The 24,755-nt window shown below is 43.3% G+C and overlaps 2 protein-coding genes across 2 annotated transcripts in view; one reads left to right on the forward strand and one right to left on the reverse strand.

Annotated features, from left to right (window-relative positions):
- OSBPL9 (oxysterol binding protein like 9) overlaps positions 1-24,755 on the reverse strand; it is a 204,688-nt gene that overhangs the window by 174,363 nt on the left and 5,570 nt on the right. The window lies entirely within an intron of this gene.
- Positions 20,718-24,755, forward strand: part of LOC129468949 (calreticulin-like) — a 35,047-nt gene continuing 31,009 nt past the window's right edge. The window contains 1 exon segment of the mRNA XM_063628242.1: positions 20,718-20,889. Within this exon segment, the coding sequence (XP_063484312.1) occupies positions 20,718-20,889 (172 nt within the window).

The following is a 24,755-nucleotide window of genomic DNA, read 5'->3' on the forward strand; positions in this document are numbered from 1 at the left end:
CTTGATGTTCCAGACTAATCAGCAGAATAGCTCATGTTGCGGATGTCTTTTGGGATAAGCAAACTGTGGGGATCTTGAAACATCATGACTCAGATTGAGTTAAAAAATTTACATAGTGTTCATTAGTATCCCTCCATTAGCTTCTTAACAGCAGGAACCAGGCCTTATCTTTGTAGCCCTAGAAACTAGCCCAGTTCTTGGCACACAGAAGGTGCTTAATAATTATTGTTTGATCTCAATTATGTGTTCCATTGAAACTGACCAAAAAGTTTCAAGGATTGTGCTAAACTCCCATCAGTACATTGTTTCCTTTAGTCCCCTCAACAATCCTTCAAGATTTGTACTATCACACGCATTTTAAATATGAGGACACTAGAACACAAAGTTATTTAGTGGCTTGCCAAAAGTCACACAACTAGTAAACAGCAGAACCAGAATTAGAATCTAGGTCTTTGCATGCCAGATCCATTTCACCACAGCAGCAAGCTATATCTGCATTGTTTATGTATAAATGTCTTGATCACTTCTCAGTCATTTGGCTAAGATTAAGTGTAGTAAATAAATGTCTTGGACATGACACAGGCAACATCATCAACTTCTAAATCAGTTTTAACTTTCATCAGGGTCACCAGGCATCAGCAGGTTCTACTTAGCTTCAAATGTCAAAACACAGGTCATCAGGGAAAGCCAGGATCAAGTGCAATTCTTGACTCATAAAACCATGTCCATTTCCACAGCACTTTTTCTACATTCTACACAAAGTGTCAAACTACATTCTTTAAATAATTAGCTAAAGTGACACATGGTGGAGACACATCGGCTGTAGTTCCTACATTCCTCAGTGACTGGCATCTTGTGGAACTGATGTGGCAGCTGATGCATAGCAGAAAAAGAGGATTAGACTCAGAACTGAAAGGTAGAGTCAATGTTAACCATAAAACATCAAAAACTCATCAAGGACAGGAGCTGGGACAGATTCATCCCGCCATTCAGAATATCAATAAATATTAAACTAAAGACATGATTTTTGAAAGACCATTCTGGCAGCAAAATTGAGGACAAAATGGAGAGGAGCAAGATGAGATAAGAAGACAAAGAGAATTTTAAAAAGCTAATCAAGCAATAGAGAGTTTCAGTTTGGACAATGACAGCATGGATGAAGAATAGGAAAGATACTATTCTGTATATTTATTGAGAAACATTTTGGAGATAAGATTTTAAAACTCACTAAGCAATGGAATTAAATGAGGAGGGAGTAAGGAGAATCAGAGATAATACCAAGGTTTCTAACTTTTGTAACTGAATAATCATTTAGCCAAGTTTTGTTTTGTATGTATGTATTTATTTATTTAGAGACAGAGTCTCACCCAGGCTAGAGTGCAGTAGTGCCATCTCAGCTCACTGCAACCTCCCTCTCCCAGGTCCAAGCGATTCTCCTGCCTCAGCCTCCTGAGTAGCTGGGACTACAGGCACCCGCCACCACACCCGGCTAATTTCTGTATTTTTAGTAGAGACGGGGTTTCACCATGTTGGCCAGGCTGGTCTCAAACTCCTACCTCAGGTGATCCACCCCCCGCCCCTTGACCTTCCAGAGTGTGGGATTACAGGCGTGAGCCACTGTGCCTAGCCTGTTTTGTTTTTAAAAAGGAAGAACAAGAGTGGCTTGTGTTTCTCAATAGGAAGTTTCCTTCCTTTACACAGCGTTTAGACCACTAATTTTTTCCCTTAGTTTCTAGCAAAAATGATTTCCAACTTTTCACAGCCAAGAGTGTAGGTACGAATTACTTCATAATGCATTCTGTTGTTGTTGGTTTGCTGTCTTCTCTTCCTAAACTTCACACCAACTGCTTTTTGTTATTGCTGTTATTGCTGCCATGTTTCTTAATTGGTAGTCGAGCATCAAATAAAACAACATTTCTAGAGTGTTGCTTTATTAAGGGAAAACACAGAAACCTACAAGACATTGACTGTCCTTTGCTGGGCGTAGAGGAAACAAGATCATGCTTATATTTGGGAGAAGCAAAATAAGGCATAGCCTGTTTTGTTCACAGTCCTGTTTTTTTTTTTTCACCCTTTCCACTAGCTACAGAGCAAGAAAGTGAAACATCAAGTTTAGGAAAAGCTATGATTTTCAGGCAAAAGAGAGTTGAGAAAGGGAGAGAAAAGATTTTAGGAGATTTAGGTTCTGTGAGTGTTCTAAGGAAAGAAAAGAGGAATGAACTGATCTTTTGTCTTCTCCTTCCAGTGTCCCCTTGGAGACCCACATCTCAGCTACCTTGGGCTTTAAACATTTTACAAACACCCTCCTTCACAGATGGAAGTGACCTTTCATTCTTTACAGCCCCATCTACAACCTGAACAAACATGTAACAGTGTCTGGGACAACCTATTGCATCAACTCATTGAGTGCCTGGTTCTCCTATCTCTTGGGTTCTTTGAGGACTCAGTCACATGTGCATCCACAAGCTTAGCACAGTGCCTCACATAGACAACATGGAACAGAAAGCAGCAGGCAATCTGCTTAGCAGCAGCAGGCAATCTGAATAAAAGGGTCAGGGAAGGCTAGGGAAGCTGGATTGCCAGAAATCGTTTTTACTTATGCTTTGTACTTATTTGGGTTGGCTGAGAGGAGCTCTTAGAGATTAAGGAGCTAATTCTCCCAAGCCACTCTCTTGAATAAATGATAGTCAAGGAAAAAGTAGCTTCTCTAGCTAAAATCTCATTGAGGTCAGTGACTTATTCACCTCTCTATCTCCAATATAACAATACTGCCTGGGGCATAGCAGCCCGTGTTGAATGTTTGTGAAAATGATCTGAATTAAGGTTAGGAGTTCAAAACCAGCCTGGCCAACATGGTGAAACCCCGTCTCTACCAAAAATACAAAATTAGCTGGGCATGGTGGTGCACGCCTATAATCTCAGCTACTCAGGAGGCTGAGGCAGGAGAATTGTTGAACCTGGGAGGCAGAGGTTGCAGTGAGCAGAGATTGCACCACCACAGTCCAGCCGGGGCAACAGAGCAAGACTCCGTCTCAAAAACAACAACAACAACAACAACAACTATCAGTTCCTTTTTGAGAGTTTCTTTGGACACCCACACCTGTGCCCACCCCCAGATAGAGCTAATCTTACCTTTACTATGTTCCACAGTGAATTACACATTCTAATTCAGGTAGCAATTATCTCACAGCATCCTTAATGAGTTCATCCACAGTGTATTGTGACAAGAATATTCTACATTGTAAGATATATGTGTGTGGCCGGGAGCGGTGACTCACGCCTGTAATCCCAGCACTTTGGGAGGCCAAGGCGGGCAGATCACGAGATCAGGAGTTCAAGACCAGCCTGGCCAACATGGTGAAACCCCATCTCTACTAAAGACACAAAAAATTAGCCAGGCATGGTGGCGCATGCCTGTAATCCCAGCGACTTGGGAGACTGAGGCAGGAGAATCGCCTGAACCCAGGAGGTGGAGGTTGCAGTGAGCCGAGATCATGCCACTGCACTCCAGCCTGGGCAACAAGAGCAAAACTGCGTCTCAAAAAAAAAAAAAAAAAAAGACATTCAGCTGGCAAATGGATATCCTAATTTGGAGCTCAAGAAATAAACCAGTGCTGGAATTACACATTTGAGTTTTAATCCATAGGCGGTAGCTGGCCGGGAGTGATGGTTCATGCCGATAATTCCAGCACTTTGGGAGGTTGAGGCATGAGGCAGGAGGATCACTTGAAGCCAGGCGTTCAAGACCAGCCTGGGCAACATAGCCAGACCCTGTCTCTGCCACAAAAAAACAAACAAACAAACAAACAAAAAAACAGGCATGGTGGCACATACCTGTAGTTCCAGCTACTCAGGAAGCTGAAATTGGAGGAGCTCTTGAGCCCAGGTGGTCGAGGCTGCAGTGAGCCTTGATGGTGCCACTGCACTCCAGCCTGGGCGACAGAGTGACACCCTATCTCTAAAAAAAAAAAAGGAGAGAGAAGGTAGCTGAAGGCATGGGAAGCACTGAGATCAGGGAATGTGGATAGAGTGTATGGTTCAGGATGGAACCCTAGAGGACAGCAAAATTGGAAGAAGAGGAAAAAGAAGAGAAACCAGGAAAAAAGATTAAGAATCAATAATTAGAATGGGGAAAAATGAGAGAGGCTTGAGAAAGCCAAGGCCTAGGGAAAATACTTCAAGATCAAATGCAGGAAATTAAGAGGCATTCTCCTTGGTGAACTCTATTTCTATGTAAATTAGGTCATTAACAGATATGAAGGGGGAAGGGGAGGTCATAGAATTAGATGGTGAACTTTAAGAAGGTAATGAAGTGTAAAAGGCAAGAGGGAAGGGCTCTGTGAAGTGAAAAAAAAAAAAGGGATGGAAGTAGCAATAAGGGTCCAGCTGAGTTTAAACATACAAACTATTGGTAGCACTGGCTTTTCTTGTTTTGAATGGTTGAGGGATTTTGTTTTCCCCCAGCAATTCTCAGCAACCTGTGTCTAGGAACACAGGAGGTACATTACTGGAATTACCCAAGGTGAGAGAGATTTATAAGGTAGGTGGAGGAAGGAAGGAGTTGAGAGTAGCTGGTTAGCCTATATGTTAGAGTAGGTAGTTAGGCGGACAAGAGCAGGGCAGGAAAGCCCCCCACCCAGGAATGTCAGGTGATGATGGTCAGGAGATTGTTAAACTATCTCTCTCAAATAATCATTGAAGGCCAGGTGCGGTGGCTCATGCCTGTAATCCTAGCACTTTGGGAGGCTGAGGTGGGTGGATCACTACTTGAGGTCAGGAGTTTGAGACCAGCCTGGCCAGCATGGTGAAACCATTTCTCTGCTAAAAATACAAAAAAAAAAAAAAAAAAAAAAAAAATTAGCTGGGCGTGGTGGCACATTCCTGTAATCCCAGCTACTGGGGAGGCTGAGGCAAGAGAATCACTTGAACCCAGGAGTCAGAGCTTGCAGTGAGCTGAGATTGCACCACTGCACTCTAGTCTGGGTGACAGAGTGAGACTCCGTCTCAAAAAATAAATTAATTAATTAAATAAAATAATTATTGGTAGCAGATGGTGCCAGGGAAAGGCAGTCTCCCAACAGATAGAAGACACTTGAAGCTGATGATCAGCAGCTTCCTGGGAAGATCTCAGGAGTTGGATGAGTGGGCTCAAGCATGTGCACTAAGAGGCAAAATGGTGGAGTTTAACTTGTGTATGAACTTCCTCTAGGAACACTAGACTGGTAAGGGAAAAACGCCTTAAATGAGCATATGCACAACTTCTGTAAATACAGTGTATGCGGCCTGCCCAAGTGCTGGCAGGCCAGTGTGCATGTGGACAGCCTGCCCCAAGGAAAATCAAGAGAGGAGAGATGCAAGTCCCGGAACCATGCCAATGTATAAAACCCCAAGTCAGGGGTCAGATGGGGCACTTGGATTTCTCAAGTCATCCACTTGGCCCTCTTCCAAGTGTACTTCCTTTCGTTCCTCCTCTAAAAATTTTTAATAAACTTTCATTCCTGCTCTAAAACTTGAGTCAGTCTCTCACTCTGTCATATGCCCCTTGGCCAAATTCTTTCCTCCAAGGAAGTGAGAATTGAGCTTGCTGCAAACCCATATGGATTCACTGCTGCTAACAGATAGACATAGCTCATGAGATCTAGGCTGATTATGGCAGGATGGCAGGAAAGGAGAATAGATTAGGAGGAAGAAGCCAAGAGATTGGATTGGATCTCCTTTGAGGTTAAAGAAAGTCTTAGTGGGAATAAGAGAGCTGGGAGGATGGAAAGTTTTGTGCATATATACACAGGCAGTATGATTCCAATTTTATAAAAAATATACCTATCTACCCAGAAGATTACATAGATATACTACAGAAAAACATCTGTAGGCCAAGTGTGGTGGCTCACGCCTGTAATCCTAGCTCTTTGGGAGGCTGAGCCGGGCAGATCACTTGAGGTCAGGAGTTTGAGACCAGCCTGGCCAACATGGTGAAACCCCGTCTCTACTAAAAGTACAAAAATTAGCTGGGTGTGGTGGTGCACGCCTGTAATCCCAGCTACTCAGGAGGCTGAGGCAGGAGGATCACTTGGATCCAGGAGAGGGAGGTTGCAGTGCCGAGATCGCACCACTGCACTCCAGGATGGTTGACAGAGCATGACTCTGTCTCAAAAAAAAAAAAAAGAAAAGAAAAGAAAAGAAAAACATCTATAGTCAGTTTGTGGGATTATGGTTGGTTTTATGTTTTTTCTTTACACTTCTGTGTTTTCCAATTTTTTTTTTTTTTTTTTTTTTTGAGACGGAGTCTCGCTCTTTCGCCCAGGCTGGAGTGCAGTGGCACAATCTCGGCTCACTGCAAGCTCCACCTCCCGGGTTCACGCCATTCTCCTGCCTCAGCCTCCTGAGTAGCTGGGACTACAGGCGCCTGCCACCACACTCGGCTAATTTTTTTGTATTTTTAGGAGAGACGGGGTTTCACCGTGTTAGCCAGGATGGTCTTGATCTCCTGACCTCGTGATCTGCCCCCCTCAGCCTCCCAAAGTGCTGAGATTACAGGCGTGAGCCACCGCGCCTGGCATGTTTTCCAAATTTTCTACAAGTAACAGACGTTGTACTTGTAACTACTTAAAAAGCCATTTTGTAAAGGATAAAAAATATATTTTAAAAAAGTACCACCAGGTAATTATAAGTCAGCTCTGAATTTGCCAGGCATTTGCCATTTATAATCATATGCCTGCCTCCTGAAGGAGCTGAAATAAGCAAGCATTATTGTTCAAACAGGGACATCCTGTCAGATTGCAACAGCCTTCTGTGCCAACCAGAAGTCTTGCAGAATTCCCATGCCCTCTTCCTCATTCTATATCCACCTAGGTCCCCATAACTTAAAGACAAATCATCACAGCCATAAATTTGAGGTATATTAATTCACTACATTTTTCCAAGAAAGTAGCCTTCAGTGAACAGCAATTCTATGCTGAATCCTGAAGTGCTAAAGATAGTGCTGAAGATACAGAGATCAGTCTTACATAGTTCCTGTCCTCAAGGATCTCAGAGTCTGTGTTGCCACACAGGGCAACACATACCAAGCCAGGGGTAAATGTGCTCTGGGCAAAGAGGGGCGCCTAAACCAGCCTGCACTGGAATCACATAGCCTTTCCTTTCCATGTCCACTGCTACTAACTGGTCTCAAACCAGCACCATTTAATGCTTGGATTGCTACAGTGGCTTGGCGTTATCCACTCCACTATTGCTACCTTAAACCTAGCCTCTACACTGACTGTGAGAACCAGTCACATTTCTTTCTTTCTCTCTTTCTTTCTCTATTTTTCTTTCTTTCCTTCTTTTTCTTTTTCTTTCTTTCCTTCCTTCCTTCCTTCCATCCTCCCTTCCCTTCCCTTCCTTCCTTCCTTCTTTCTTTCTCTCTCTCTCTTTCTCTTTCTTTCTTTCCTTCTTTCTTTCTCTCTCTCTTCTTTCTTTCTTTCTTTCTTTCTTTCTTTCTTTCTTTTCTTTTCTTTTCTTTTCTTTCGAGACGGAGTCTAGCTCTGTACAGTGGCGTGATCTTGACTCACTGCAACCTCCACCTCCCAGGTTCAAGCAATTCTCCTGTCTCAGCCTCCCAAGTAGCTGGGATTACAGGCGCCTGCCACCACGCCCAGCTAATTTTTGTATTTTTAGTGAAGACAGCGTTTCACTATGTTGGCCAGGCTGGTCTCGAACTCCTGACCTTGTGATCCGTCCGCCTCAGCCTCCCAAAGTGCTGGGATTACAAGCGTGAGCCACCGTGCCCGGCTGAGAGCCAGTCATTTTTCTAAGGAAAAGACAAAATTTAATTCCTTACTTCCAAACTTATTTTTTGTGTCATTTATCTCCCCACCTCCAAATATGATACCAGTTCCCTAAATTCATGTCATTATTGATCCTTGGGACATTTCTGCTATTTCTGTCTTCTCTGTGTTGAATGTCTTTACTCCTCTATGTCTGGAAAATACCTACTCATCTTTCAGGACTCTATTAAAGTGTCTGTCATCTCTTCTATGAAGATTTTCTTTTTTATCTTCTTTTTTGTTTTTTGGAATGGGGTCTCACTATGTTGCCCAGGCTGGTCTCAAATTCCTGGACTCAAGCTATCCTCCTGCCTCTGCCTCCCTAAGCGCTGGGATTGCAGGGGTGAGCCACTGCTCCTGGCTGATTTTCTTGATTTATCTCTCCAACTAGTTAGAAATCCCAGTTCCCTTATTTAAATGGCTCTTGTAGCACTTGTAATAATTTCCTGCCTTTATTGGCTTGCACATTTGTCTTGTTCATTAGATTGTAAACTCTTTAAGGACAGGGGAATAATCTTATTCATCTCAGTATCCCAAATACCTAACTCAGGGGTTGGCAAACATTTTCTGTAAAATGTCAGACAGCAAAATATTTCAGGCTTTGAGGGCCAGATGTTCTTTATCAGAAACACCCAACTCTGCCATGTAGTAGGGCAAAAGCATAAGTGAATGGGCATGGCTATGTTCCAATAAAACTTTATTTACAAAAACATGAAGCTAGGCCAGGTGCGGTGGCTCACGCCTGTAATCCCAGCACTTTGGGAGGCTGGGACGGGTGGATCACCTGAGGTCAGGAGTTCAAGATTAGCCTGACCAACATGTGAAACGCCGTGTCTACTAAAAATACAAAAATTGGCCAGGTGTGGTGGCAGACGCCTGTACTCCCAGCTACTTGGGAGGCTGAGGCAGGAGAATCCCTTGAACCCAGGAGGCCGAGGTTGCAGTGAGCCAATATCACACCATTGTACTCCTGCCTGGGAGACAGAGCAAGACTCCATCTCAAAAATAAAGAAACCATGAAGCTAGCCATATTTGGTCTTCAAAACCAGTTTGCTAATCCCTTTAGTGTATGATGGACTTACAATAAATACCTAATTTTTTTTTTTTTTGAGACAGAGTCTCACTCTGTCGCCCAGGCAGGAGTATAATGGCGGGATTTTGGCTCACTGCAACCTCCACCTCCCGGGTTCAAGTGATTCTCCTGCCTCAGCCTCCTGAGCAGCTGGGATTACAGGCGCCCACCACCACTCTTGGCTAATTTTTGTATTTTTAGTAGAGACGGGGTTTCATCATGTTGGTCAGGCTGGCCTTGCACTCCTGACCTCAGGTGATCCACCTACCTCGGCCTCCCAAAGTGCTGGGATTACAGGCATGAGCCACTGCGCCCAGCCCTAATGAATTTTTTTAAACGTAAAATGAAGTGGTAGAGGCAGTATTTGCATCCCATTACATTCTGTAGCAGATGCTATTGGTTTCCTGTCCATATTTTCCTGGCATTCACTTCTAGACACTGAAGGTTATTATAGGGAACACACGCAGCTCACTGCCTGAAGATTTTGGTTTTCTTTCTTTCTTTCTGACCAGGGAACACGCGTGGCCTGTGCACAGAGCAAGCTGGGAGTTTCGGAGACTTAATGTTATCAGAATCAATGATGTATAGGGAGTTGAATAATACCCCAATTTTCTCACCCCTCCATTGGGATACACTGAATGTGCCCTGCACTGTCTCCCAGAGTTCCGCAGCATAATTGAGGTGCAGTTGCCCACTGTCGTAACTAGCTTAATAATGTATACATTATTGACTATCTTCACTTCTGTCTTACTACCCAACTCCTCCCCAGGTTTACTGATATCATATCCTAAATAATTTGCCTGCCCTCCAACCCAAACCAAGACACACACTTTTTCTACTACATACACCACAGGGCTTAGCCAGCAGACCCCGGCTGAAATGTTTTTATTGCCTATAAAGAGAAATATATTAATTACTAGTATCTCCTAAAATATTGACACAGAGTAATACAACTACAATAAAAAAAGAAGAGGACTCTTAGAGACTAGAACATAGAATAGGCTCTGCCATAACCCAGCTGTGTGACTTAGGGCAAATCACTTAACCTCTTTAAGATTTTGTCCACTTCCTAGGAAAGAGAGGCAGTATCATGCACCTCACTGGGTTTTTGTGAGGATGAAATAACATAAGGTACTTAAAATGTCCCATCCAGTTCCCTAAATAGAGCTGTAAGATCGTTTTCTCTCCAAATCTAAAAATCTTGTTCTCAGTTCTCATTCTCTTTGGCCTCAGTAAATTTACTTTATCTGTATACAATACTGTTATTTCTGATACTGTTTTGTGCATTTTTGTTTCACCAGCACATAACTTGTTTTCTTGTTTATATTGCTAGTTAACAAAAGCAGGAACTTTATCTTATGCTTATTCATACTTAAGTGAAATCATATATTTGAAAATGGTTTGCAAACTGCAAAGTGTTTCTTTGTTTTTGTTTTGAGACAGGGTCTCACTCTGTTGCCCAGGCTGGAGTACAGTGGCACGATCATGGCTCACTGCAGCCTCAACCTCCTGAGCTCAAGTGATTCTCCCACCTCAACCTCCCTGTAGCTGGGACTACAGGTGCATGCCATCATGCCCGGCTAATTTTTGTATTTTTTGCAGAGAAAGGGTTTCGCCATGTTTCTCAGGCTGACATTGAACTCCTAAGCTCAAGTGATCCTCCTGCCTTGGCCTCCCAAAGTGCTGGGATTGCAGGTGTGAGCCACCACCCCAGGCCTAGTGTTTTGTTATTATTTACCTTATTCCATCAACATATTTTGAGCACCCACTGCATGCTAGTCCTTGTGCCAGGCATTAAGGATACAGAAAGAAATAAGATTTGCTCTCTGATTCAAGAGTTTAGTTGGCTGGGTACAGTAGCTCATGCCTGTAATCTCACCACTTTGGGAGGCAGAGGCGGGAGAATCCCTTGAACCCAGGAGTTTGAGACCAACTAGGGCAACATAGTGAGACACCCCCTCAATCCCCTCCTCGTCTCTACAAAAAAAATTTTTTTTTAATCAGCTGGGTGTGGTGACTTGTGCCTGTAGTCTCAGCTACAAGGGAGGCTGAGGTGGGAGGATCCCTTGAGCCCAGGATGTCAGGGTTCCAAAGGGCTGTGATTGTGCCACAGCACTCCAGCCTGGGCAACAAAGTAAGACCCAGTCTCAAAAAAAAAAAAAAAAATTAAAAAAAAAGAGTTTCATGAACGAGACAGATTATGAAAGTATGTGAATAAATTACCATACAGTGAGACATGTGTTAGGGTAGAGGAATGATGGAAGAATTTTAAGAGCCCCAAGAATGGAACAATTGACTGGCCTGAGGGAGACAGCCAGGCAGACCGGATTCCATTTCCACCTCTGCTGTTTACTAGCAGAGAGATTTTGGCCAAGTTACTTAACCATTTAGACAGCAAGTTCTTGACCTAGGTACTGAGGATAAGAATACCTTCTGCACAAAATTGCCCTGAGGATTAAACAAGATGATAAATGCAAAGGACCCAGCAAAGTGCTTGTACTTAATTGGTGTCCAATACAGGTGCATTTCTTTTCTTTTCTTCTTCCTAGGAAGGTAGGAAGGGCTTTCACAAGGAAAAGTATTTGAGCTGAGCTTACTGACATGAAACCTTTGCCTTCTTACTCAGGGAGAAGAAACTAATGCTTGTAGAGTAGCTACTAGAAACAGGCACTCTCTTTGGGGTTTCCCAGAATGAAGAGGGGAAGAATGTTCCATCAAAGAGAACAGTATAGGAAAAGGCAAAAGGCTTGATACTATTTATTGTGCATCTTTCAGATGTGATGGGACAAGTGAACCCATGGGGGAGATGAAGCTGAAGAGGGAGACCTGAGCAGGATTGGATAACTGCAAAGTTCTTTTCCTCCCAATAGCTAGTGTTTGGAGTTTAAATGTCCAGCTAGCCCTGCAGAACCACAGACAAATTGTCTTTAGACCAAAGTTCTCACTGATCTGCAGGGTTTCAACCCTTAAGTGAAAGTATATCAATTACAAACATCTAACCTCCTATCTAATTCCCAGGACTACACAGTAATTTCCCAAACATGGGCCTTAGTGCATAATTTATGCACTCACTTTGTAGCTTTGTAATTAAATCTGCAGAGGATTTGGAGCTACAGGGCAATGCTGGTACAACTCCCTGCATATGTAAATATACCAGGCTGGAGTATAGAATTGATGGTTTTGAACACATCCTTTTCCTACCTACGCTGCTAATGACAGTATTATGGCTGTAGTTAAGTGGGATGGACGCACTGAACAAATAAAAAATTAAAAAGCATGCTAACCGACCGATCCACACAATCCTTCCTGATCTGAATTCCTGTGACATTCAGGGTCTGTACCATCCACGACAGCTTTCTGATATCTATTATGTATGTCCTGAACTGTCCCCTAGGAGGTCTGGTGAACTAAATCTGATATTTATCAAGTGTTTACTGTACCCTGACACTATGTTAGTAATTTCACATTCATCTTATTGAGTGCTTATTCTGTGCCAAGTGCTCTAGGTACACTGTGGAAAACAAATCGGACTTGGTTTCTGATCTTATGCAACTTCTAAATACCTCAAGTATAACCCTTCAAGACCAAAATTTTATAGAGAGGGAAATGAGAACTAGATGAGGTTAATACTTGGCCCCAAAGTCGACTTACCCGTTAGGCACAGTAGGCACAGTGCTTACGGCCCATAATACTTACAGGAGCCTAAGAAAACATGTTTTAATTTTAATTTCTTTTAAAACCTGAAGAAAATAATGAATATAATAATAATGAATATGTAATAATGAATCCAGCCTGTTTTGTGTTTGTCTTTATGCTGATGCAGTCATAAATATATCTTTAAATACTTTTTTATGGAAGAAGGGGTCCATAAGGGCAAAAGTGCCTAGAGCCCACCAAAATCATGATATGGCCTCAATGAACTCAGGATCACGCAGTTGGTAAGAGACAGAACAAGGTGAGGCATACCCTATAAGCCTGACATCTCTTTCATTAGACATATCTAGAGGATAACTACTGTGCTTTTATATCTCTTATGACAAATCTCTGATCTAAGCATGATATTCTAAAAATTAATATAAATGTGTGTATAATAATTTTTTTAAAATTCATCTATTCATTTAACATTCACTGTGCTATGAACTTAGAATATAAAAACAAAGAAGCCATTGTGCTCACTGCCCTTGAGGAGCACATGGTAAACTCAATCTATCCTTTCACAGAAAATGAACAGACTCCATGGGAATGTAACCAAAGTAGTACACGTGATTCCAACTTACCAGAACTGAAACATAATACAATTTCTCACAAGGGCTAACACATTATGAACATAAGAGTGCTTGTTATAACAGAAGTCGTTGGTGTTTTGTTTTTTGTTTTAGAGATGAGGTCTCAGTCTGTCACTGAGCCTGGAGTGCAGTGGCGTAATCATAGCTCGACCTCCTGGGCTGAAGTGGTCTTCCAGCCTCATCCTCTTGAGTAGCTAGGACTACAGTCATGCAGCACCATGCTGAGCTAAGTTGCTAGTGTTAAAAGAGCATTCCTAATGTTCTAATGTTCATCATGTCAGACTTTTTTTTTTTTTTTTGAGACAGAGTCTCACCTGTTGCCCAGACTGGAGTGCAATGGCACGATCTTGGCTCACTGCAACCTCTGTCTCCCGGGTTCAAGTGATTCTCCTGCCTCAGCCTCCTGAGTAGCTGGGATTACAGGGATGAGCCACCATGCCCGGCTAATTTTTGTATTCTTAATAGAGACTGGGTTTCGCCATGTTGGCCAGGCTTGAGCCACCGTGCCCCGCCACGTGATTTTTTTTTACCTCCTGTATTGCTACCCACCCAGTCCACGCCACTATCATCTCTCACGTGGACTACTGCGGTAACTTGAATGGCCTCTGCTTCTGTTTCTGCTTCCCCTTGGTCTTTTCTCATATAAATTTCAGAATGACTTTTTTGAAATGTAAATCAGGTTGTATCATTCTGGAACTTTAAAAACCTCCACTGCCTTTCTATTAGATAAAACCCAGTCTTCTTACTATGACCCACAAGAACTTCCATGATCTAGTCCCTGCCTACCTCTCTCTCTCTTTTTTTTTTTTTTTGAGACAGAGTCTTGCTCTTTTGCCCAGCCTGGAGTGCAGTGGCGCGATCTTGGCTCACTGCAAGCTCTGCCTTCCGGGTTCACACCATTCTCCTGCCTCAGCCTCCCGAGTAGCTGGGACTACAGGCGCCTGCCACCACGCCCGGCTAATTTTGTATTTTTTAGTAGAGACAGGGTTTCACCGTGTTAACCAGGATGGTCTCGATCTCCTGACCTCGTGATCCACCCGCCTCGGCCTCCCAAAGTGCTTGGGATTACAGGCGTGAGCCACCACGCCCGGCCATCTCTCTTTTTTTTTTTGAGATGGAGTCTCACGCTGTTTCCTGGGCTGGAGTGCAGGGGCGCAATCTCGGCTCACTGCAGCCTCCACCTCCCAGGTTCAAGCAATTCTCCTGCCTCAGCCTCCCAAGTAGGTGGGATTACAGGCACCTGCCACCACGCCCACCTAATTATTTTTATTTTTATTTTTAGCAGAGACGGGTTTCACTATGTTGGCCAGGCTGGTCTTGAACGCCTGACCTCGTGATCCACCTGCCTCAGCCTCCAAAAGTGCTGGGATTACAGGCATAAGCCACCGTGCCTGGCCCCTGCCTACCTCTCTTATCTCCTGCTTGTTCATTATGTTCCAGCCACATTGGCTTTCTTGTTGTTTCTCAGACACACAGACTTCAACCCCATCTCAGGGCCTTTGCAGTTGATGTGATTTCTGCCTGGAATATTCTTCTCTTAGATCTTCATATGGTTTGCTCCTTCTCATCATTCAGGTTTCTGCTTAAATGTTTTCTTCTTAGAGGGGATTTTCTTGTTTGCCCTACCAAATATTATTCCCCTGTATACGGTTATACTCTATCCCTCTATGTAACTTACTTTTAAAAAATGAACTTTTTAAGATATAATGTACATGTAACAAAATGCACTCAATTAATGTGTATTATTCATTGAATTTTGAAAAATGTAAGCCAGGCGTGGTGGCTCACGCCTGTAATCCCAGAATTTTGGGAAACTGAGGCAGGCAGATCGCCTGATCTCAAGAGTTCAAGACCAGCCTGGGCAACATGACAAAACCCTGCTTCTACAAAAAATACAAAAATTAGCTGGGCATGCTGGCGTGCACCTGTGGTCCCAGCTACTTGGGAGGCTGAAGTGAGAGAATCACTTGAGCCCACGAGTTCAAGGCTGCAGTGAGTTGAGACCGTGCTACTGCACTCCAGCCTGGGTGACAGAGGGAGACCCTGTCTTAAAAAAAAGAAGAAAAGAAAAAAAAAGAAAAATGTATACACCTGTGTGACCACTGCCACAATCAATATATAGAACACTTCCATTACCCCAAAAAGTTCCCATGTAAGCCTTTGCATGGTTATTATCTCTCTCTGTCTCTCCATTTTTCTCTCTCCTCACTGTTAGATTCACTTCCTGAGAGCATAGTGCTTCTCTGCTGTCTTCACTGCTATAGCTTCAGAAACTAGAAAAGTGCTTGGATCAGGCACATAGTAGGTGCTCAATAATTTTTTGTTGACAAAGAATGAATTGCCCTGGGAAATTATCCTTTTCAGAGATCCAAATGCTCATATGAGCCAAGGCAAACCCTCCCTGGTTATCAGAGACCCAGGAAACTAAGTTCAATGAGTCTGAATTTTATCTTATTGAATGCTTATTGTGTACCAGTGAGTCTTTTTCTTTTTTCTTTTGTTGTTGAGACAGGATTTCACTCTGTCACCCAGGCTGTAGTGCAGTGGTGCTGTCATGGCTCACTGCAGCCTCCACCTCCTGAGCTCAAGTGACCATTCCACTTCAGCCCCTGAGTAGTTAAAATCACAGGTGCACACCCAACTAATTTTTTAATTTTTAGTAGAGACAGGGGTCTTGTTATGTGGCCCAGACTGGTCTTGAACTCTTGGGCTCAAGCAATTCTCCTGCTTTGGCTTCCCAATGTGCTGGGATTGTTATTATTATTATTTTTTTGAGACAGAGTTTTGCTCTTGTTGCCCAGGCTGGAGTGCAATGGCGCGATCTCGGCTCACTGCAACTTCAGCCTCCAAGGTTCAAGCAATTCTCCTGCCTCAGCCTCCCGAGTAGCTGGGATTACAGGCATGCACCGCCATGCCTGGCTAATTTTGTATTTTTAGTAGAGATGGGGTTTCTCCATGTTGGTCAGGCTGGTCTCGAACTGCTGACCTCAGGTGACCTGCTCACCTCGGCCTCCCAAAGTGCTGGGATTACAGGCATGAGCCACTGTGCTTGGCCGAATTTTTTTCTTTATACATAATTTTACTGAATTTCTCACCAGTTCTATAAGGAAGATTCTATTATTCACTCTTTCAGTGATGAGGAAACTGGGGTTCAGAGAGGTTGGGTGATTTTCCCAAGGTTGTACAGCTAATGTCAAAAGCAGTTGGGAAGCCAAGGAGGGGAACATCTGGAAAGCATTCATTGCATTTGACAGTTAGGAAGACCATTTGACAACTCAGTGGAATGGTGGGGTGGAAGCCTCACTACCTTAGGTTGAAGGGTAGAGGGGAGCTGAGGAAATGAATACAGCAGGGTTGGGTTACATTTTGGAGAATTCTGGCTGAGAGGGACGTAGAGAAGAGCGTAAGTAAGTAATTTGGAATACAAAGTGCGCGTGGAAGGTTTGGGTGACACAAGGTGGGGATTTTGCAGAAAGGCAAATGGGCAAGGGGGTTGAGAAGAGCGAGCAAGTTGATGGATCTCCACCTCTTTTCACTTTACAACCCCTGTACCTGGTAAAGTACCTGGTACACAGAAAGTGTTACAAGTTTGAAGGAAGAAGGAAGGAAGGAAGGACTGTGAGAGCTAGGCAGAAAGAAGCCAAGTGACTAACAAGAAATGGGACGGGAAGTGTCAAAGAACAGATGCAGTTCAAGTAACACAGTGTGAGAATTGGAGGATAGGAGGCCATGGTCACGGAGGTGGATGGAAATGGGTGTTTGAGTTTGAGATTTCTTCTTCTTTTTTTTTTTTTTATTTTGAGACGGAGTCTGGCTCTGTCACCCAGGCTGGAGTGCAGTGGCATGATCTCAGCTCACTGCAACCTCCGCCTTCTGGGTTCAAACAATTCTCCCACCTCAGCCTCCTGAGGAGCTGGAACCACAGGCACATGCCACCATGCCTAGCTAATTTTTGTATTTTTAGTAGAGATGGGGTTTCATCATATTGGCCAGGCTAGTCTCGAACTCCTGACCTCAAGTGATCTGTCCACCTCGGCCTCCCAAAGTGCCAGGATTACAGGTGTGAGGCACTTTGGAGTTTGAAATTTCAAAGCAGTTTGTGCTGATGACAAGTCCTAGGGTGTGAATGTAGTGACAAATGGCTAACCTGGAGTAGAAACAGAGATGAGGAAACTGAGAGGCTAGGGAGTTGGATGGGCTGTCCTATAGACATCACCTGGATGATGATGGACCTGAGTAGAGAGGAAAACTGTGACCAGGGTGCCAGTTTGCAGCAAGTGATTGGAGGGACTTGGAGTGGTGACTGATCAGGGCAAGAAAGCAATAACGTGAGTGAGAGCATGGAAGATTCCACTGGTAGTCCCTTACCTGCAATCTGTAGGAGCTTCCCACCACAGCCCTGGGACCAGCCACCCCAAGGGGCCTCAGCCTAGTGGATTGGGGCAAAGCATTAGCCTCTGCTGCTTCCATTGTGACCCAGCACCTGGGGCCTGGCTGGTAGGATTGTGAGTACAGCCTTTCTAAGCCACGGTAAACAATTCTGGCCAAAACCTTAAAATTGTACATATCCTTTTCCTAGGTAACTCCCTTCCTAGGATTTTTTTTCCTCTCAAGAAATAATCAGAAATGTGAGCAATACTTTACGCATATGTAACATATAAATCATGTGAGCATTATTTGTAATTGGAAACATTTGGAGACAAACCTAAATGCCCAACAGTAAGGGCTCAATTAAGTAAAGTATGATATATCCATAGAATGTCTTGGAAGTTTTTAATGTCATGGGGAAATGTTTATGACCTAATGTCTTGAAAAATTTACAAAATTATATATATATAGTCACTATGTAAAATATATTTGTGCATAAAAAAGAATAGAAGAAAATGTACCAAAATGGTAAATAATGGAATTTCAGATTAGTTTAATTTTTTCATTATTTTCTGCAATGAACTTGTGTTACCCTTTTAATTTATTATTATTATTATTTATTTTATTTTGAGACACAGTCTCACTCTGTTGCCCAGGCTGGAGTGCAGTGGCACGATCTCGGCTCACTGCAACCTCTGCCTCCTGGGTTTAAGTGATTCTCATGCCTCAGCCTCCTGAGTAGCTGGGATTACAGGTGTGCGCCACCTATGCCCGGCTAATTTTTGTATTATTAGTAGACACTGGGTTTTGCTACGTTGGCCAGGCTGGCCTTAAACTCCTGACCTCAAGTGATTCACCTGCCTCAGCCTCCCAAAGTGCTGGGATTACAAGTGCGAGTCACCGCTCCTGGTCATTACCCTTTTAATTTAAAAAAAAAACTATTAAAAATTAAGAGAACTGTTTGCTCTTTCCAGTTTTTGGAGTTAAATTTCCTGCTTTTGAACTTTATTTATTTATTTATTTGTTGAGACGGAGTCTTGCTCTGTTGCCTAGGCTGGAGTGCAGTGGCAAAATCTCAGCTCACTGCAACCTCCGCTTCCCAGGTTCAAGCAATTCTCCTGCCTCAGCCTCCTGAGTAGCTGGGATTACAGGTGTGCACCACCATGCAGGGCCAATTTTTGTATTTTTAGTAGAGACAGGGTTTCACCATGTTGGTCAGGCTGGTCTCGAACTCCTGACCTTGTGATCTGCCCGCCTCAGCCTCCCAAAGTGCTGAGATTACATGCGTGAGCCACTGTGCCTGGCTGAACTTTATTTTTTATATCTAACCTGTACCTGATGCCTTAAGTAACCTTTATTAAGCATAGTCTTAGTCACTAAGCATGATGCTTTACACACTCCAGTCCTCATCTCAGCTCTGCAAAGTAATTATTATTTTCCTAATCTACAGATGGTAAAACTGAAGCCCAGAGAAGTCGGCTAATTTGAGGTCACATAGCTGCTGAGTGGTAAAGCCAGGGTTTGAATCAGGTCTGAAAGTTTTTTTCTTGCATTATTCCTGCTACCCACCCCACTGCCTTCCACAAGTCCAATAAGTTGAGGGCCTTCTGACTCACTTTTTTTTTTTTTTAAGAGACGGGGCCTCACTCTGTCACCCAGGCTTGGAGTGCAGTGGCACGATGATAGCTTATGGCAGCCTCGAACTCCTGGGCTGAAGTGATCCTCTCACCTCAGCCTCTTGAGTAGCTGAGACTATAGGTGTGTACCACTGCACATGGCTAGCTCACATTATAAGTAGTGCTTAGCACCCTCCAGAAAGGTAAATCTTACATTCTTCGAATGGCCGAACTGAAAGACTCCTGAGAGCTCATCTAACCCCAAATGCCCGCCTTTTCCCCATTTACAGGTGAGAAACCTGAGATCCAGAAGGGAACATGACATGCTAGGGGCATTTAAGGGATTTGTAACAGAAATTGATTCAGGGTCCTTTCTTTCTGCTGTTTTCCCAGATTACAGAGCAACACAGCAACCAGAGAATGTGCAAGGGCTTTATTTTTTTATTTTAATTTTATTTTATTTTATTTTATTTTGAGCCAGAGTCTTGCTCTTATCGCCCAGGCTGGAGTGCAATGGCATGATCTTGGCTCACTGCAACCTCTGCCTCACAGGTTCAAGCGATTCTCCTGCTTCAGCCTCCTGAGTAGCTGGGATTACAGGCACCCACCACAACACCTGGCTAATTTTCTGTATTTTTAGTAGAGATGGTGTTTCACCATGTTGGTCAGGCTGGTCTCAAACTCCTGACCTCAGGTGATCCACCTGCCTCAGTGTTGGCATCCCAAAGTGTTGGGATTACAGCGTGAGCCACCGCACCCGGCCATGCGAGGCCTTTAGAATCCAACCCTTTCATTGTACAGATGGGGAAAATGAGACCCAGAGAGAAAAGATAGTTTTCCTAAAGTCACATGGTGAGTCCGTGGCAGAAATGTTTGTTGAATCCAGGTTTCATCCTTCATAAAAGATTCTCTAGCCACTGCTACAAGCTGCCAAGTGTCAGGTGGCCAGCAGATGATAATATCAGCGGCCTCAAGGACAACATGACGTTTTGGAATCCCAGACCTTGCATAGGGACTGGCATATTAAAATATACAGAAACCGGGCACAGTGGCTTGCATCTGTAATCCCATTTACTTTCGGGGCTAAGGCAGGAGGATCACTGAAGTCTAGGAGTTCAAGACCAGCCTGAGTGATATAGCAAGACTCTGTCTCTAAAAAAAGTAACTAAATAAACGTTGGTAGATTGAACTGTGGGATCATCAGTTCAGGTATGGGGGAGGGCTAATGGTGACAGTAGTGACTGTTGAAAAAGTACAAAATCAGGCAGAAAGAAACGAATTCAAACGAGGGACTGAATGATGTAGGAGTCACAAGGGATGTGTGTGCTTGTGTGTGTGTGTGTGTGTGAATGTTAATTCTGTCAACACTCAGACTCGACTATGAAAACTTGGCCAAAGAGACGTTCTGAGACAAAGGGCCTCTGTTCGCAGCTGGCTCAGGCCCACCGAGGACAGCTCAGCAGGGCTGAAGAACACTCTGCTGCTCAGGCCCCCGACTGATAAGTGATTGAGACTGTCTGTGAATCATGGATACTTGGACAAGCTGAGCCTGGGGAAGAATCACCCTGGACTGATGCCCGAACCGAATAGGCCTGATCCAGCTGGCCTTTCCAGGTCTGAAGTACAAACCGATGGCAAGGATCTCTCTGGACACCACAGGGATGTGGAGGCGAGAGTGAAGTCTTGGAGCACACAGATGATACTTCAAGTCCTGATTCTGCCACTTGCTCAGTGGGTGACCTTGGGTAATTTACTAACTTCTCCGAGTTTCCATAAAATGGAAGTGATTATTCTAACTTCGTTGCTGAGCACTGTGAGGACTGAATAAGGTGAAGTATGGAAGCCATTTTGCACAGTGTCTGGTACATAGTAAGGACTCAGTAAGCACTAGCTCCCTTTCCTATACCCTTCTCCATGGCATTCTACCTGTGTAGCTCACCTGGGATGTGGCTGACTCCCTGTCCTTGTCAATCTCTATTCAAATCTTATCTCAGCATAGAGGCTAGCCACCGTATGTTAAATAACACCCTACTACTTTTAATTTTCCCCACATAATTATTATTGCCTGATATTATATTACATATTTATATATTTTTTTCTCTTTTTGAAACAGAGTCTCACTTTGTCACCCAGGCTGGAGTGCAGTGGTGTAATCTCAGCTCACTGCAGCCTCAACTTCTTGGGCTCAAACGATCCTTCCACCCCAGTCCCCAAAATAGCTGAGACTACAGCACCTGCCATCACACCTGGCTACTACTTTTGTACTTTTTGTAGAGATGGAATTTCACCATGTTTCCCAGGCTAGTCTCGAATTCCTGAGTTCAAGTGATCTGCCTGCCCGCCTCAGCCTCCCAAAGTGCTAGGATTACAGGTATGAGCCACTGCACCCAGCCCTTTTATATGTTATTTTCTTTAAAGTTTGTCATCTTACCTGCCAATTGGGATATAAATTCCATGAATGAAGGGATTGATTTTGTTCACTGCCTGACACATAATAAACCCTTAATAAACAAGTGAGTATATAGAAGGAGGGAGGCAGGAAGGAAATCTATTGAAAAGACTGTTGGCCAGGTGTGGTGGCTCACACCTATAATCCTAGCACTTTGAGAGGCCGAGGTGGGTGAATCACTTGAGGTCAGGAGTTTGAAACCAGCCTGGCCAACATGGTAAAACCCCATCTCTACTAAAAATACAAAAAAATTAGCCATGCATGGTGGTGCGTGCCTGTAATCCCAGCTAATCAGGAGGCTGAGGCAGGAGAATTGCTTGAACCCAGGAGGTGGAGGTTGCAGTTAGCTGGGATCACACCACTGCACTCCAGCCTGGGAAACAGAGCGAGACTTTGTCTCAAAAGAAAAGAAAAGACTGTTGAAGCTGCTTCTTCTTCTCTTGTCAGATGTGACCACTTGGTTTTAGTAATTTTGTTTTGAAGATATGGGAGGGGATGCATGAGTTGGATGCAGTGAGACTTTGGAATTAATACATCAGTTAACAATTATAATTCCAGGTACCTGGAAAATTTGCCTTAAATTTCTCTTCTTAAAATTTCATTAAGCTGTACACTTATGGTTTGAATAAATGTCACCTGAATAAATCTGAATAAATGTTATACTCCAATTAAAACATTTACTTTCAAAAAGTAAATGACACCAGAGCCCATATCATGGTTTATAATACCATTGTCCAATGAAAGGAACTAGGCCTCCTTAGAGAAATGGCTGATCTAGGGCTGAAGAAGAGAATATACAAGATGAGCCTTGAGCATCATATAGTTCTAGAAAGTAAGGAAGTGTTCAAAAATCACAATGATGGGGGTGTGTCAAAGGGACATAGGAGACAACTGAAAGAGCTCCCAATGGCTAAAGACATTTGAGCAACAAAAAGCCAGTTGTGGTGGCACATGCCCAGCTACTCAGGAAGCTGAGGTGGGAGGATCCCTTGAGCCTAGGAGTTCAAAGCTATACTGAGCTATGATTGTGCCATTGCACTCCAGCCTGGGTGACAGGGTGAGACTCTATCTCTAAAAAAAAAATAATAAGGTATAAAATAAATATCCATGAGTCCATATGGGTATAAAGAAATGATTGAGTAAATAAACAGGGACAAATAGGCAAATGTCCTGTACAGAAGAATTCCAAATAATTTATGTAAATACTCTGCCCTCAAAGAGATGGAGCATATCTCCCCACTGCTTAAGTGTGGACCGTACATACTGACTTTCTTTTAAAGAGTGCAGTATGGAAAGAAGGCGGAAAAAAGAGTAACTTTGCAATGGAGAAACCTGACACATACCGCCTCAGTCAGGTGATTGGTGTTAACACCATCAGTGATGTCATGTTAATAGCATGCACCATTAATATGATGTGATGAGAATGGCCGTTTACCTCTGTGGTCTTCTTCCCCCAAACCTATAACCTCTATCTAACCAAGAGAAAAACATCAGACCAATCCCAGTAGAAAGACATTCTGGCCAGGAGCAGTGGCTCACCTTGTAATCCCAGCACTTTGAGAGGCCAAGGCAGGCAGATTGCTTAGGCCCAGGAGTTTGAGGCCAACCTGGGCAACATGGTGAAACCCCATCTCTACAAAAAAAAAAAAAAAAAAATACAAAAATTAGCCAGTATGGTGGCACGTGCCTGAGGTGGGAGGATCACCTGAACCTGACAGACAAGGTTGCAGTGAGTAAAGGTCATGCCACTGCACTCCAGCCTGGGCAACAGAGCAAGACTCTGTCTCAAAAAAAAAAAAAAATGGCTAGAAGGAAATACAGTGTATCAAAATGTTAACAATGGTCATCTCTGAGCAGTAGGTATCATGGATGTTTTTATTGCTTATTTGCTTCTTCTAGGCTGTCTACATTTTCTACAATAAATTATTTTACTTTGAAAAATGAAGAAATATAAAATAAGAAAAGCGGATAATTTATTTGCCTGTCTCTCCCATTAGACTGTGAATTCCTTGAGGACTTAAGGGCTTGAGGAATTGTCTTGCTCACTTTAGCACCCTGGCATCTAGCACTCAGACTGGCACAGCATAGTTTCTCTGTAAATATTTAAGTGAAAAGCTTATATTATTTTCTGCTTTGAGCATAGAGGCTCTTATTTAATGTACACTTTTTTAGCAAATTTGGCCTGCTTTCTAGGGTATAGTTGATTACAAATGACAGCCTCCAAGATAAATAGAGGACCTGCTAAAGGCTCTCATTCAATGACAGCAGCAATAGTTATATTTATTATCTTAATTAATTTGGCCCTCATGCCAATCTGTTAGTCCACAAACATTTATTGAGCACCTACTATGTGCACAGGATTCCTTTCTTTAAAGAGTTTAAATATAATCCTTATTTATAAATGAGGACACAGATTCAGAAAAGTGATTCACACAGGTCATATACAGAAATGGGTGGAAAGGCTGAGATTCTTATCTCATGCTGTTCACCACCCCACAAGGCTTTTTAACAGTTGATAAATATTTGAATTATTATGGTCTATGTGGCAGACATACAGGTAGACCGGCAGGCAGAAAGAAAGAAAAGGCAGTAGGCAGGTAAATTGGCAGTCAGCTAAGCAGGGATGTAGGTCTACTGGTCTCATGAGAATCAGTTGGATTGCTAGAGGCAAACATGGATCTCAGAGAGAAGTGAGTGCTCACAGCAGAACATGGACAGTGGAGACAGAAACACTACAAAACCAGACCCAAACCTCTGCCGTACATTACAGCCTAAAACAGGCCTTGAGTCTTCAAGAACGTTTAAATTATTATTATTATTATTATCATTTTGAGACAAAGTCTCACTCTGTCGCCCAGGCTGGAGTGCAGTGGCACAATCACGGCTCACTGCAGCCTTGACCTCTCTGGGCTCAGGTGACCCTCCCACCTCAACCTCCCAAGTAGCTGGGACTACAGGCATGCATCACCATGCCTGGCTAATTTTTCTATTTTTTGTAGAGACGAGGTTTTGCCATATTGCCCAGGCTGGTCTCAAACTCTTGGGAAAGTATAAATTTTGTTTAGGATTCCATATATTAGAGGTCAGGGTCTTTTATTATGTCTAGAAAAATTTCTCATTGAAAATGTAGACAACATGTTTGTACCTGAAGAGATAAGCTTT

Source organism: Symphalangus syndactylus, chromosome 12 (genome assembly GCF_028878055.3).
Source record: "Symphalangus syndactylus isolate Jambi chromosome 12, NHGRI_mSymSyn1-v2.1_pri, whole genome shotgun sequence".
NCBI lineage: Eukaryota > Metazoa > Chordata > Mammalia > Primates > Hylobatidae > Symphalangus > Symphalangus syndactylus.